The sequence below is a fragment of the Clinocottus analis genome, unplaced genomic scaffold, assembly GCF_023055335.1.
Source record: "Clinocottus analis isolate CAN_PGR_092001 unplaced genomic scaffold, fCliAna1.0.p SCAF_14, whole genome shotgun sequence".
NCBI lineage: Eukaryota > Metazoa > Chordata > Actinopteri > Perciformes > Cottidae > Clinocottus > Clinocottus analis.
Window position 1 is genome coordinate 1699888 of NW_027175865.1, and position 13824 is coordinate 1713711.

Sequence of the window (13824 nt, forward strand, 5' to 3'; positions counted from 1 at the left end):
GCGATGAGGGGGGTAAATCACGGTGTTGAGCGATGGCGTCGTTCATCAGCTCAACCCTGACACTAAGCGCTACGTATGGGTATGAGGTTACTCAATAATTCACAGAGTTATTCCTGGAGGTGCTAAGCCCGAGTAATGAAAAAGAATAACGGAAACAAATCAGGTCATAATCACTAAATTACATTGGGCTCCCAAGCAAAGCGGGTGTTTATTAGGGGGACAACTATATGCTATGAAGCTGCAGGCCTCAGTGTCATGTATCCGTCAATTGATTTAGTCTCTGGCCTGTTTCCTCTTTTATCTCAATAATAGTTTGGCTTTACATATTTGCTTCTCCCTCTCTCTCTCTCTCTCTGTCTGTACCCAGCAAGCCCTCGTGATCCGTGAGGGAGAGAAGATGCAGATCAATGCAGAGCAGGTGGTGGCAGGAGACCTGGTGGAGGTGAAAGGAGGAGACAGGATCCCCGCTGACCTCCGCATCGTCTCCTCCCACGGCTGCAAGGTGGGTGCACAGATTCACTCCTTCCGTCGCGGGAAAGCCGAGGAGGACTCGAGGATCGCTCATGGTGCTTATGGGGCTCAGGGTTGCACAGAGCGATGCGGTCGAAGCCCATTTGCTGCACAAGAAAAACGGGACAAACCTAAAATATGTTTTACAGCGTACGCTACGAGTGTGCGACTGTATATGGAGGGAGATTTGTGTCTTTTTTTCCCCGAGCAAATTTTGTGTTTGTAAGTAAATTATATGAAAAATCGTTGCTATCAAAAAAAAAGTTGCTCAAAAAAAAGTGCTCTTAATTCAAAAATCTTTGCTCCAAAAAAAAAAATACTCTTAAAAAAAAAACACATTCTCAAAATAAAAAATACACTCCAAAAAGTGAAAACATTTGAGTGTTTTTTTTTTTGAGAATTTTTTTTTTCGTGTTTTTTTTTTGAGAATGTATTTTTTTATATATATTTTATATATATATATTTTTTTTTTGAGTTTTTTTTTTTGCTCATACTTTGCACTTTTGCTCTCAAAAAAAGTGAAAAAAAATTGAGTGTATTTTTTTTTTGATTGTGTATTTTTTTGTATCTTGGATCCCTGCTCTCTCATCTTCCTCTTTGACCCTCATCTTCCTCTTTGACCCTCATCTTCCTCTCCCTTTTCTCTGGCTCACTCACCCAGGTGGACAACTCATCCCTGACCGGTGAATCCGAGCCCCAGACCAGGTCCCCCGACTGCACCCACGACAACCCGCTGGAAACCCGCAACATTGCCTTCTTCTCCACCAACTGTGTCGAGGGTAAACTCACCGGCACGCTATCGGAAACCTTGTTATTATTGAGTGCGTGCGTGAGTCAGCGAGTGTGTGGGTGTGCACGTGCGTGTGTGTGTGTGTATTTAAATGGTATGTTTGTATTGTTCCGGTTCTGTGCTCAGATAGTCCCGCAAACAAAGGCGCTGTGCATTAGCGCATTAGCTCATTAGCTCTCGCTGCAGGTCAAAGTGTTTGGTGGTCAGTGCCATCCCATCATATCACCGTGACAACCCCTCCGACTCGCACTAAACTCCTCACAGTAGTAGAGAGGGACCACCGTGATGTGTGGGCGCCCTCTTGTGGACACACTGTTACATTGCATTCACTATCCAACCGTCTCCGCTGTTCTTCCAGACCGATGGTCGGCACTTTTCATGCCGGTTTCTACTTCTCAGAGGAAAATGTTATAATTTGTCCCACTATATTTATCTGAGAGCTTTAATTTCTTGTTAAATAAGATGTTTACATATAAAAGAGTTTCATAAAACATCATGTTGTGTATAATAGTTTGAAAAGTACAAAATAGTTTTCATAAATGTTTATTTAGTTTTTACCGCTTAAGTCATTTTCTTCCTGCTTTTCTGGTCGTCTCCATCTTCATCTTTTCTAAACAGATTTAAGAAGTTCATAATTATTTTCTTATATAATTCTAACTGAAAGCACTGCTCCCGCTTCTCTCGTTCTGCAGGAACGGCGCGCGGCATCGTCGTGTGCACCGGCGACCGCACGGTGATGGGCCGCATCGCCACGCTCACCTCAGGCCTGGAGTCTGGCAAGGTACCAAGCTCCTTACTGTTCATTATCCCACAATGCTCTGCTGGGGCTTTGACAAGCAACGTGAAGGAGGTTTCTTACTATAAAAAAAACAGGCTTATTTATGTAATCGCTCAGTTGCTCATTCACACACTGACAGCTCGAAAAATGACAGCTCACTCTCCTAAAATAATGAAATGCTGAGGTCGAATCTCACTGCTTAAAAATCTTCTTCTTCCACTCCCCAGACTCCAATTGCCAAGGAGATCGAGCACTTCATCCAGATCATCACGGGCGTGGCCGTCTTCCTGGGCGTGAGCTTCTTCGTGCTGTCCATCGTCCTGGGCTACTCCTGGCTGGAGGCCGTCATCTTCCTCATCGGCATCATTGTGGCCAACGTGCCGGAGGGGCTGCTGGCCACGGTCACTGTGAGTTGGCAGAGACGTAACACACGTGTGTGTGTGTGTGTGTGTGTGTGTGACAGAGTTTGTGTACTTCTACTTCCAGTCTGAATGATACATCAACATTGCGATGTTTTGCAATAGTTGTTACAGGACGGGCGATGTCGGAAATTTAAGTGAAACGTGCTCTGCTACAACTTAAACTCAAGTGGTTCTCATTTTCCGTCACTAATCAGTTTTACCTGAAGTCCAGGTAAACCTGCTGCCACAGTTTCATAATAAACCAGAATATTTTCATCCGGTGGGTCCGCGTTGGGGGATTCAACGCTTGGTGAAGTTGTTGGTCAGAGCACGAGCTCGTCATCATAGTTTATCAACCCTCTTAATCTTTGTGCTGTACGTGCACCAGATTGATGCATTTAACTTGAATATTCCTGTATTGTGCATCAAAGAGGGAGCATTATTCCCCCCTTACCCCTCAATATCACGCAGCCCTATTGTTTTGGTACAAGTGTATGTGTTTACACGGTTGTTGTCCAGTTGTTACATTCTTCATTTGGAGCAATTGTTCCTGTCTCTTGTTTCTCTTCCACAGTCCTTTCGTTTCCTCTTCTGTTCCCAGTGTTTTTTATTGCACACTTGGGTCCAAACAGTATTTTTCATGTACTTTATATGTACATCTCATATATTAGAGAAATCTAAGAAGCTGTACGCAATCTAAGAAAACAGGAAGAGCTCTTAAAAATGCTCTTTGCATTGTAAAGAGCCAACTCCCTGTCGTTGTAGCTCATCTCATAAGCTGCGCTCTATTGTAGTTTCCATGATCAAAATGAATGAATTTGCCCTCCGACACAGACGCATCACCCTCGTCTGATTGTGCGTTCAGTGTTTTGTCTGCTGTTTAATCTCGTTTGATCCCGCATCCCCCGTTTCCCTGCGCTTGTGTTTATATCGGTGTGTTGTTGTTGTTGTTGTTGTTGTCGCTGTACGTCTCTCGTGTGCATCTCTGATGTGCTTTTAACATTCAGCACCTGTTCCCGTGGTGACGCTGGTGTATTGTCTTGCGTTTGTATTTCTCTCTTCACATCTCTCTTCTCCTAAAGCAGTCCCACATGTGTTGTGTGTGTTTGTGTTCTCTCCATCTTTCTCTCCGTATGTCTCTCTCTCTCTCCCTCTCTCTCTCTCTTTTCCAGGCCAGTCGCGGTGCCGCCAGCAATGACAACGGCTAGCTAATGTAATGATATTAGGCTAATGATTAGGCTAATGACCAGTCAGCTTCTTGAAATGAATTCGGCCTTTCTCTGCTTGGCTAGTTCTGTTGGGCCCGCTGGGTCTTTTTTGCCGTACTTGGCATGATGGCATAACGCACCCGCCGCTCATTTCCACCGCTTCACTCGTTCACGCCTCATTCTCTCTCTCTGCATCGCCGCTGTTTGGGCTGTTTTTTTTTTTTAAAAAGGAGGTTTTAGTGCATTTTGATTTTTAGAGCATTGTTAAGAGCAGGATGAGCATCTCCAGGTGTCAGACGGGGGGTTTCTTTCTGGGTGCGCTTCATAGTTTCAGGTACAGTATGACACAGAGCTTAAACACCTGGAGATGTTCATCTGAACTGTTAGCTTCACACGCGGACACTAATAGTGTTTTCTCTTTCGCCTCTATTCCCGTCAATCTTCCTGTCGTCCCTCCTCTCCTTCGCTGTTCGCCACCTCCCTTTCTGCCATTCGCTCTCGGCCTCCTCTCAGGTGTGCCTGACTCTGACGGCGAAGCGAATGGCTCGCAAGAACTGCCTGGTGAAGAACTTGGAGGCCGTGGAAACCTTAGGCTCCACCTCCACCATCTGCTCCGACAAGACGGGCACCCTGACCCAGAACCGGATGACCGTGGCCCACATGTGGTTCGACAACCAGATCCACGAGGCCGACACCACCGAGGACCAGTCCGGTGAGATTTGGCCGACCATCTGTGCCCCTGCGTCCGTGCAGCGGGCATTAATTAAGACCTCTTGATAAATATTCTGAATATTTGTGACCCGAGTTCCTACTCTGACAGCACCAATTACTGGCCGGCATCCAAAATAAACATTTTGCCGAGTGCTAAAATGTTCAGTTACGTGGATTGTTTAAACCATGAACTGAAAATAGCTGAATAAAATGTTTTCATAGAATAAAGGTTCCTCTCCTCTCGCCCGTTATTCTCCAGGCTCCTCCTTCGACAAGAGCTCCGCCACGTGGGTGTCTTTGGCGCGCATCGCCGCTCTGTGCAACCGCGCCTCCTTCAAGGCCGGCCAGGACGGTTTGCCCATCCTGAAGCGCGACGTGGCCGGCGACGCCTCCGAGTCCGCCCTGCTGAAGTGCATCGAGCTGTCCTGCGGCTCCGTCAAAGCCATGAGGGAAAAGAACAAGAAGGTGGCCGAGATCCCCTTCAACTCCACCAACAAGTACCAGGTTCGTCACCTTTTCATTTGTAATGAATGGGCCTAACCTTTTGGAAACAATTTTACAATTTGGCGACAATTTTAAGTCCCAGCATGCCCCATTCAGACAATCTTTTGGCATAAAATACGTTTTTTTTTTTTCATTTTTGAACCGAACAACACAGTTTTTTGACTGAAACTCCTTCCTAACAGGCCAAGACTTTGTTTTATTGTGATTTTTGTTGCAGATTCTGATTCTTTAGGTCCTAATCTGTCCAAAAACGTGTCTTATTGACGCTCCAGGAGGCATTTTTGGGGAATCTGGCTCATATCATGCTGGATGTTCAGAGTTACGATCACAATATCTTCTAAAAAAAAATTTCTTGCAGATATACATTTTTTTCCGAGACTTTGCTGAACAAATACATACAATATCCTACAACAACTCAAACACAGGGGAAAGGAGGTCTGGAGACAAAATTGGTTCCACAGTTTTCAACGGGTTGAACAAACGTCTTAAAAGGTTCTCACGCTGACGTTATGATCTGTTCCCATCAGCTCTCAATTCATGAAAACGACGATGCAAACGACAACCGCTACCTGCTGGTGATGAAGGGAGCGCCGGAGAGGATCCTGGACCGCAGCTCCACCATCATGCTGCAGGGCAAGGACCAGCCCATGGACGACGAGATGAAAGACGCCTTCCAGAACGCCTACCAGGAGCTGGGAGGACTGGGAGAGCGAGTGCTGGGTAAGGATGACGGAACACAGCGGTGGTTTACCAATAAAGTCTTTGTGTATGTCATTGCAATCCCCTCGCCCCTCCAGGTTTCTGCCACATGTTCCTGCCGGAGGACAAGTACCCCAAAGGTTTCGCCTTCGACACGGACGACGTCAACTTCCAGACGGACAACCTTTGCTTCATCGGCCTCATGTCCATGATCGACCCTCCCCGCGCCGCCGTGCCCGACGCCGTGGGCAAATGCCGCTCCGCCGGCATCAAGGTGGGCTCCTTTCACGTCTGGCATATCAAAAGGAAAAGCAGAACAATGCATCCACCAGGATGTGAAGGCTGTAGATGATTGGCACGCACATTTTTAGAAGAAGAGTGTTTCATTAATAGCATGAATTCTCTTTTCCCCATTCATTTAATTTTTATTCTTCCAACTCAAACCCCTCTTCTATATTAAGAAGTGGTCTTTGTCTCCTCTTTTTCCTTCCTTTTCATCGCCAACCTCTTCATCTACTTCCTCCTCCTATATTTCAGGTAATCATGGTGACCGGTGACCACCCAATCACAGCCAAGGCCATCGCTAAGGGTGTGGGCATCATCTCTGAGGGCAACGAGACAGTGGAAGACATTGCTGCACGCCTCAACATCCCCGTCAGCCAGGTCAACCCGAGGTGAGACTATAAAATATATATTATAATTACATGCATTGCAAAATAGAGATTGGACTTTTACGATCACTTTTATCACCTACAACGGACCCGAATGCGCCATCCAACAGTCTGGTCTTCCACTTTGCGGCACCTTTATACCTCAGAAGTGTTTATGATTTGTTCTACAAAAGAGTTTTTGCTTTTGTCTGCGTCGCGCAGAGACGCCAAGGCCTGCGTGATCCACGGCACGGATCTGAAAGACCTGGATCAGGATCAGATGGACGACATCCTGAAGAACCACACGGAGATCGTCTTCGCCAGAACCTCCCCGCAGCAGAAGCTCATCATTGTAGAAGGCTGCCAGAGACAGGTACACACACACACACACACACACACACACACACATGCAGACGAGCTAACGGTCTTTAGCGCTCAGCGTCCCAGACGGGGACGGAAACCCTCCAACGCGTCTCCTCCTCCTCTTCTGTCAGGGGGCCATCGTGGCCGTGACGGGCGACGGCGTGAACGACTCGCCCGCCCTGAAGAAGGCCGACATCGGCGTGGCCATGGGCATCTCCGGGTCGGACGTGTCCAAACAGGCCGCCGACATGATCCTGCTGGACGACAACTTTGCCTCCATCGTCACCGGAGTGGAGGAAGGTGAGCGAGGAACGAGAAAGGAGGCGAAGAAAGAGTCGAGCTGAAGTTGAGATCAAATGTTTTTGCACCGAACACGAGTACTTAGGTTGAGAGTTATGTCGGTTTGCACATACTTGTGTAGTATTCTACACATTCAGACATATCAGTTAATGTTTGAGAGCAGAAATACATTTTATAATGCTTTAAGCGAGAAGGATGTTGTCTCTTTTTGTCCTGTTTTCACCAAAATAGTAGACGGAACAGTGGAAAATAATGAATGATGGCATGGCGAGACATTTATGAATGCTATGTTAATGAGTTCATAACAATAATGTCAACATCTCAAACTTGTACATCGTTCAGATGATGTTCGTTGTGTTGAGAAATGTGTTGTTCATGTTTCTATATTCAGAATTGTTTTAAAAAATATTTTTTTGGACCATAACTCGCCGAATCCAAATTTTCCGAACAATTTCACACAAATGTCCGATATGATAAAATGATGAAGTGATGACATTTCGGACAGACGTGGATGTAAACTTCCCGGGTCGGCAGAGGGACGCGACCACAGGTGGTTAATATTTGAGACGCGTGTCGTGGTTGTTGGCTTACAGATGCGTTTGTGCTCACTTATGGGACGTGAAGCAGCAGAAACAGCGTTTCTATCGTAGAGTGCAAAAGGTCACCTGTTCAGGGCTCTGCGTTTATCTTCCGTCCCTCCAGGCCGTCTGATCTTCGACAACCTGAAGAAGTCCATCGCCTACACTCTGACCAGCAACATCCCGGAGATCACCCCCTTCCTGTTCTTCATCCTGGTCAACATCCCGCTGCCTCTGGGCACCATCACCATCCTCTGCATCGACCTGGGCACCGACATGGTAACAGAAGAGCAGCGAGCAGCTTCGGTCGGGCAAAAAGAGAAACAACACAGGCTCTTGTCCGTGATCTTTTAACACTCGGCATGCCCAGTAAACCGGTATGAGATTACTGAGTTTCAGAGTGACACAAAATAAAGGAAAGAACACACAGATTTGCCCAGAAGTAACTTCAGGGGCAGAGTTTAAAAATGGAAAGCCCGACGTCACAGGATGGTTTCAGGCGATCGTGACTTTACATTTTTGAGTTGTAATGGTTCAAGTCCCTCACCTCCAGCATCAACTCATCCAGACCTACACAATCCACACACACCAACTGCAACACAATCCCTTCATTTAGCGCTGGAGTCGAGTTCATGGCTCAAAAGTCCGTTCACAGAAAAGGCCACTAGGTGGCAGCGTGACACCGGGCCAGTCTGTCACGCTAAGGCAAAGTGCAGCGTTAGAAAATGAACCGAAGCACAAACGCTCCTCCAGATATTAACGTGTTCACTGCCGACACGTGAAAGCTCTGACGGCTTCGTCTCCTCCGTCAGGTCCCGGCCATCTCGCTGGCCTACGAGGCGGCAGAGAGCGACATCATGAAGCGGCAGCCCAGGAACCCTCTGAGGGACAAACTGGTCAACGAGAGACTCATCAGCATCGCCTACGGACAGATCGGTAAGAGCCGACACGGCACTGACCTGGGATCAGTGTGGAGCATTTATTAATTATAATAATAATAATAATGCATTTAATTGATATTGTGCTTTTCTTGGTACTCAAAGTCACTTTACATGACAGTTGAAATATCCTCAAGCTAAGCAATAAAACACATTTACTACATTTATTTATTCATCTTATACATTTAAAATATTGTTCATACTAAATGAACATTTCCCCAAATTAAACAAACTTAATAATTTGTATATATATAATGTTTGTATTATCTGATATATTTCTCTCAGTTTAATTTGGGGGAAGTTCATTTAAATACACTCAAATTTGAAGTATACAAATATTTTTTTAGATTTAGAATGAAGATAAACATTATGAAGTAAATACATATCATTTTAAAATATATATATGACATAATTAATTAATACAAATTAAAATAATCCCTGTAATTTTTGCAAAAATACAAACGTCTGTCATGACTCTGTTTTAGCAAATCAGACTGCTTTAACATCTAGGACAACTATAGTGAGATCAATATTACGTTAATGCTCTGACCAAATATATATATATATATATATATATATATATATATATATATATATATATATATATATATATATATATATATACATATATATATATATATATACATATATATATATATATATATATATATATATATATATATATATATATACATATATATATATATATATATATATATATATATATATATATATATATACATATATATATATATATATATATATATATATATATATATATATATATATAAATAAACTTGGCAGGTTAAATCTGAATATTTGAGCCTCAATCAACATAACAATTTACCTTTTTTTATGACTCACAAATTTGAATACAGTAAATGTTTTCCCCCGTATATAAAGTACAATTCCCGGCCCACCGCAGGACGGTTCCCTTCTTTTCCGTCGTCTCATCGTATATATTATAACGGTGGTGTGAAACTGCGTCTGCAGGTATGATCCAGGCGCTCGGCGGGTTCTTCGCCTACTTCGTCATCATGGCTGAAAACGGTTTTCTGCCGGCCGTGCTGGTCGGCATCCGGCTCAACTGGGACGACCGCTCCACCAACGACCTGGAGGACAGCTACGGGCAGCAATGGGTACGAGCGAGCTCACACGGCGTCGCGGTCACCTGCTTCACACGTGCCAAAAAGTCAAAGTATCTGAATAGAAGTCCATCTTCTTCCTCTTTCCCCGCCCAGACCTATGAGCAACGGAAGATCGTGGAGTTCACCTGCCACACGGCTTTCTTCGTCAGCATCGTGGTGGTGCAGTGGGCCGACGTCATCATCTGCAAGACCAGGCGCAACTCTGTGTTCCAGCAGGGCATGAAGTACGTCAAATACACACAAACCTCATTGTGTTACGTTAGGAAACGCCCAGAAGTCTTCTCATCTTGCCTATATATATATATATATATATATATATGTATATATATATATATACATATATATATCAGTTACAGAAGAAGAAGAACGCAGTTTCCCTCTGCTGCCACTAGGCGTCACTAGAGAGCTACGTTTTACTGACACCTTTAGTTTATGTCCAGTATTTGTTTGTCCCGTCTCCCCTGGGTGCCCCGTGTGTCCTCTCCCTCAGCTGCTCTCGGCTCTGCGCAGCGTTCACAGCCCGCACGCCGGCGCCGCCTGCAGGAAATCCACTTTGAAGCAGATCGAGATAGCGACCGGAACTCAACTTTTCTTTTTTCCGCACTTTTTTTTTGTCTCGCAGGAATAAGATCTTGATCTTCGGCCTGTTTGAGGAAACGGCTCTGGCTGCTTTCCTGTCCTACTGCCCCGGCATGGACGTGGCGCTACGGATGTACCCGCTCAAGTGAGTAGCGCTTCGACACGTCATCGCGGCGCCGTGGCACACAGACCGCCATGTTCCTTCTCAGCGCTAATGAAATATGTGAAATGCGAAGCCATCATGAGGAAGTCAATGAGTTCTGTGTTCTTCATTACTGACTGTTCTCCTCCTCCTCTTCCTCTTCTTCCTCCTCCCTCAGGCCCAGCTGGTGGTTCTGTGCGTTCCCATACAGTTTCCTCATATTTATATACGACGAAATCCGAAAACTCATCCTTCGCCGAAACCCGGGAGGTCAGATAACACACACACACACACACACACACTCACGCAGCGTCTTTCCCCCCATGTTCAACTAACAAGACGAGCGGTCAAACGTGTTCTAACATCCCTGTTAGCGTAATATTACTCCGACTTTGTACAGATATTTAAAGGGCGAGAAGAAGTATAGATTGCGAATTTAGTGGGAAAAAAATGGACACGAGAAAGCGAAATATCAGGCTCCTCATTTTAAATAATAATGTCAACCAATAGATCCAATAATTATATAGATGACTCTTCTCCCTTTTTCTCTCTTTTTTTCTCTCTCGTTTCTCTCTTCCTCTCTGCAGGCTGGGTGGAAAAAGAGACGTACTACTAAATTATCACAACGTCATTTCCTTCTCACCCTTAAACCCTTTTTCTGTCCTCCACCCTTCCCCTCTTTTCCTCCTCCCTTCCACCCAACCGCTCCTCCTCTCCCGTCAACATGCTGGAACTGTACAAGATAACGTCCTCTCCGTCCTCCTCTCTGTCCTCCTCTCTGTCCTCTTTTCCGTCCTCCTCTCCATCCTCCTCTCCATCTCCCTCTCCGTCCTTATCCGCCACAAAGAAACAAGCGAAACAAAAATGGCTGCACGCCAAGACGACGTGAGGACCGACGACAGAGGAAGAGAGGATGCGAGAGAGAGAGGGGGAGTAAATCTTCCCTCTCTCTCCTCCCCCCCCCTCCCTTCTTTTTATTGTTTTTTACCCACACTCCCTACAGCAGCATCATGCCAGTAACACTGTCTCTCCGTCGCGCTGCAGCCGCTCGTCACGCGCACGTCCTCAAACCACCGAAATACAGAATTCGAGTCCCAGAAACCCGACTGTTCCACCTGCGACCTCTCATGCCGAGCAGAACAACGACGCGGCCCCCCGGTCTCGAGCCGACGGGGTTCTTTCTTTTCGTTTTTTTACCGCCAGAGCCGCCGCTCAGATCCAGCTGCTCACTCACTGCCATTTTCTACCATCTCACCAACTAAGACTTGACTTCCTCCCCTTCTTCTGACCTCTTATCTCTTTCTACTTCTATGTACACTCACTGCCAATCTTCTACTGCCTTCTCCTCCTCCTCTTCCTCCTCCTCATCCCTCAATAAAGAGTCAGTCTCACCATAAAACTTCAGCACTCACTAAGCCCTCAACAGGGTGGAAAAAAAAGGTTAATTCATCGGACTCCTTCCTTTCCTCCTCCCTCCCTCCCTCCTTTCCTCTCTCCTTCCCTCCCTCCTTCCTCCTCATGAGTTCTGTTCTGCCTGTGATGTTGTCGTTTTCTAATAGACGACTGGGTGTTATTAAAAAAAAAATGAAAAATTGTTGGTGAATAGTTGTTTTTTTTAAGTTGGGAGTGGTTTTGAGAGCTGCTTGTTTTCAATCGGACATGACAAAGCACACTGTCTCCCCTCTTTTACCTCCCCCCCTCCCCGTCCGTCTCTCTGTCCGTTTGTCTGTCTGTTTGTGAACGGCGTGCAAACCCTCCGTCCTTGTAAACACCGCCCCGCCCACCCTCCTCTGCTCCCCTTCACCTGTTAAAAAGAATAAAAAAAATACAATCTTTCTGTGTCCTCTGAAAAAGAGATTTCTCTACAATTTCATTATTCTAATCTGTGGAAATGTGGATTCACTGGAGAAACAACAGTCCCCCCCAAAAAAAAAAACAGGAAATGAAAGAAAACAGAAGGATCTCTCTTCTTCAGCTCGGTCTCCAGTTTGTTTTTGTGTGGAGTTTTGTCAGAAAATGGAAATAAATGCTGTGTGACCGTGGCAGCAGAGTCCAGTCATCTGTTTTCTAACCAGCCATCAGGAACACGTGACGCGTCTACACGCGTGCTGTCATGCTAGCAGACGTTAGCAGCCTCGATACTGTGAGAACACGTATGAAGTCTATCCGCTGACCCATGAACTCTCCAGCAGGTCCATTTAGTTTTACGTCACATGATCTTCCTCTGCAGAAAAAGGTAGATTTCAAATGTTAAAACCCAAAAAAGTCAAAATGTCCGAACCCATGACTGTAGTTTAACTGGTTGAAAGCTGTGGAACCAATTTTGTCTCCAGACCTCTTTCTGCTGTGTTTGAGTCGTTGTAGGAACCCCAAATTAATTCCAATACTTGTGTTTATTTTATGTATTTGTTCAGCGAAGTCTTGGGAAAAAATGTATATCTGCAAAAATCACAATAAAACAAAGTCTTGGCCTGTTAGGAAGGAGTTTCAGTCAAGAAACTGTCGTTAGGTTAAAAAATGGCCCGAAGAAGAACATGAAATATGATCGAAAGCACCGGTAAATAACTCCAGTGTTCAGGGATATTTAACAGAATTTTTGACAGTATTTATGAATCAGATGTCGCTCTTCCAGAAACAATCTGTTTCTTTTAGGATATTTTTGGTTAAAGAAATAGAGGAAATATAGAGATTTTCACATTTGGTTCTACGATTATAAAAACAGATCAGTCAACACTTCTTCAAACAGAAGAGAGGAACTCTGGTCCTCCGTTAGCTTAGCGGTGGCTACAGGAAGTCATGTGACCTAAACGATTAAAACAATGACTCATTGTCTTCTTGTGGAGGGAACCGTGACGACAACAACGTGGGTTGTCTCTTATAAAGCAATCAATCTTTGTAATAAATAGTATTTTTATACATCTCTATGTTTGTCACCAATTCTCAGAGTTTAGTTTTTGTCTTGACAGCTGAATATTTCCCTGTCCGTGCACAAAAGATCATTTTATTTTGAAATTCACAATAAAATAAACAAGTGTCATATTTCATATTCCACACCTTCCGTTTTAGAGTTCGACAAACATATTGAGTGTTTTATTGTGACAGTTGTTTATTTTATGTTGAATGTTTCACTTTTAGCCCTTTCAAAATAAGACGATTTGTAAATCTATTTCAGTTCTGTATCTTTGTTGTTGTTGTTGCGCATAAACACACCGGGACTTGGTTTGGGTTCAATAGTTTTACGTTTCTAGTTTTGAGTGTGTGTGTGTGTGTGTGTGTGTGTGTGTGTGTGTGTGTGTGTGTGTCCATGTTTCATGAATACTATTACAAGGCTCACAGAGCAAATGAGTGCTCCAGCCCACTTGACACACACACACACACACACACACACACACACACCCTTCTAACCCAAGGATATAGGTCACCTCCTTTGTGACTTCCTTGTTTCCTTTCCTCTGTTCCTTTCTGTCGGGACGCTCTTCAACCTTTTCAGGATTTCTTGTTGTTCATTAACAGCAGTTAAACACT

General features: G+C 44.7%; 1 protein-coding gene across 5 annotated transcripts in view; it reads left to right on the forward strand.

The window, feature by feature from the left end:
* The window catches only part of atp1a3a (ATPase Na+/K+ transporting subunit alpha 3a), a 32363-nt gene that overhangs the window by 13685 nt on the left and 4854 nt on the right, over positions 1–13824 (forward strand). For 4 of the 5 annotated variants that reach the window (XM_068575207.1, XM_068575210.1, XM_068575208.1 and 1 more), the window contains 17 exons: positions 368–502; positions 1172–1289; positions 1993–2081; positions 2306–2485; positions 4201–4399; positions 4658–4902; positions 5430–5622; positions 5700–5875; positions 6139–6275; positions 6474–6624; positions 6746–6914; positions 7617–7771; positions 8305–8428; positions 9424–9569; positions 9672–9802; positions 10201–10302; positions 10478–10569. In XM_068575207.1, the coding sequence (XP_068431308.1) occupies positions 368–502; positions 1172–1289; positions 1993–2081; positions 2306–2485; positions 4201–4399; positions 4658–4902; positions 5430–5622; positions 5700–5875; positions 6139–6275; positions 6474–6624; positions 6746–6914; positions 7617–7771; positions 8305–8428; positions 9424–9569; positions 9672–9802; positions 10201–10302; positions 10478–10569 (2542 nt within the window). Of the gene's footprint in view, positions 1–367; positions 503–1171; positions 1290–1992; positions 2082–2305; positions 2486–4200; positions 4400–4657; positions 4903–5429; positions 5623–5699; positions 5876–6138; positions 6276–6473; positions 6625–6745; positions 6915–7616; positions 7772–8304; positions 8429–9423; positions 9570–9671; positions 9803–10200; positions 10303–10477; positions 10570–10886; positions 12342–13824 lie in introns of those variants that run through there. The other variant, XM_068575211.1, reaches the window with a different exon arrangement.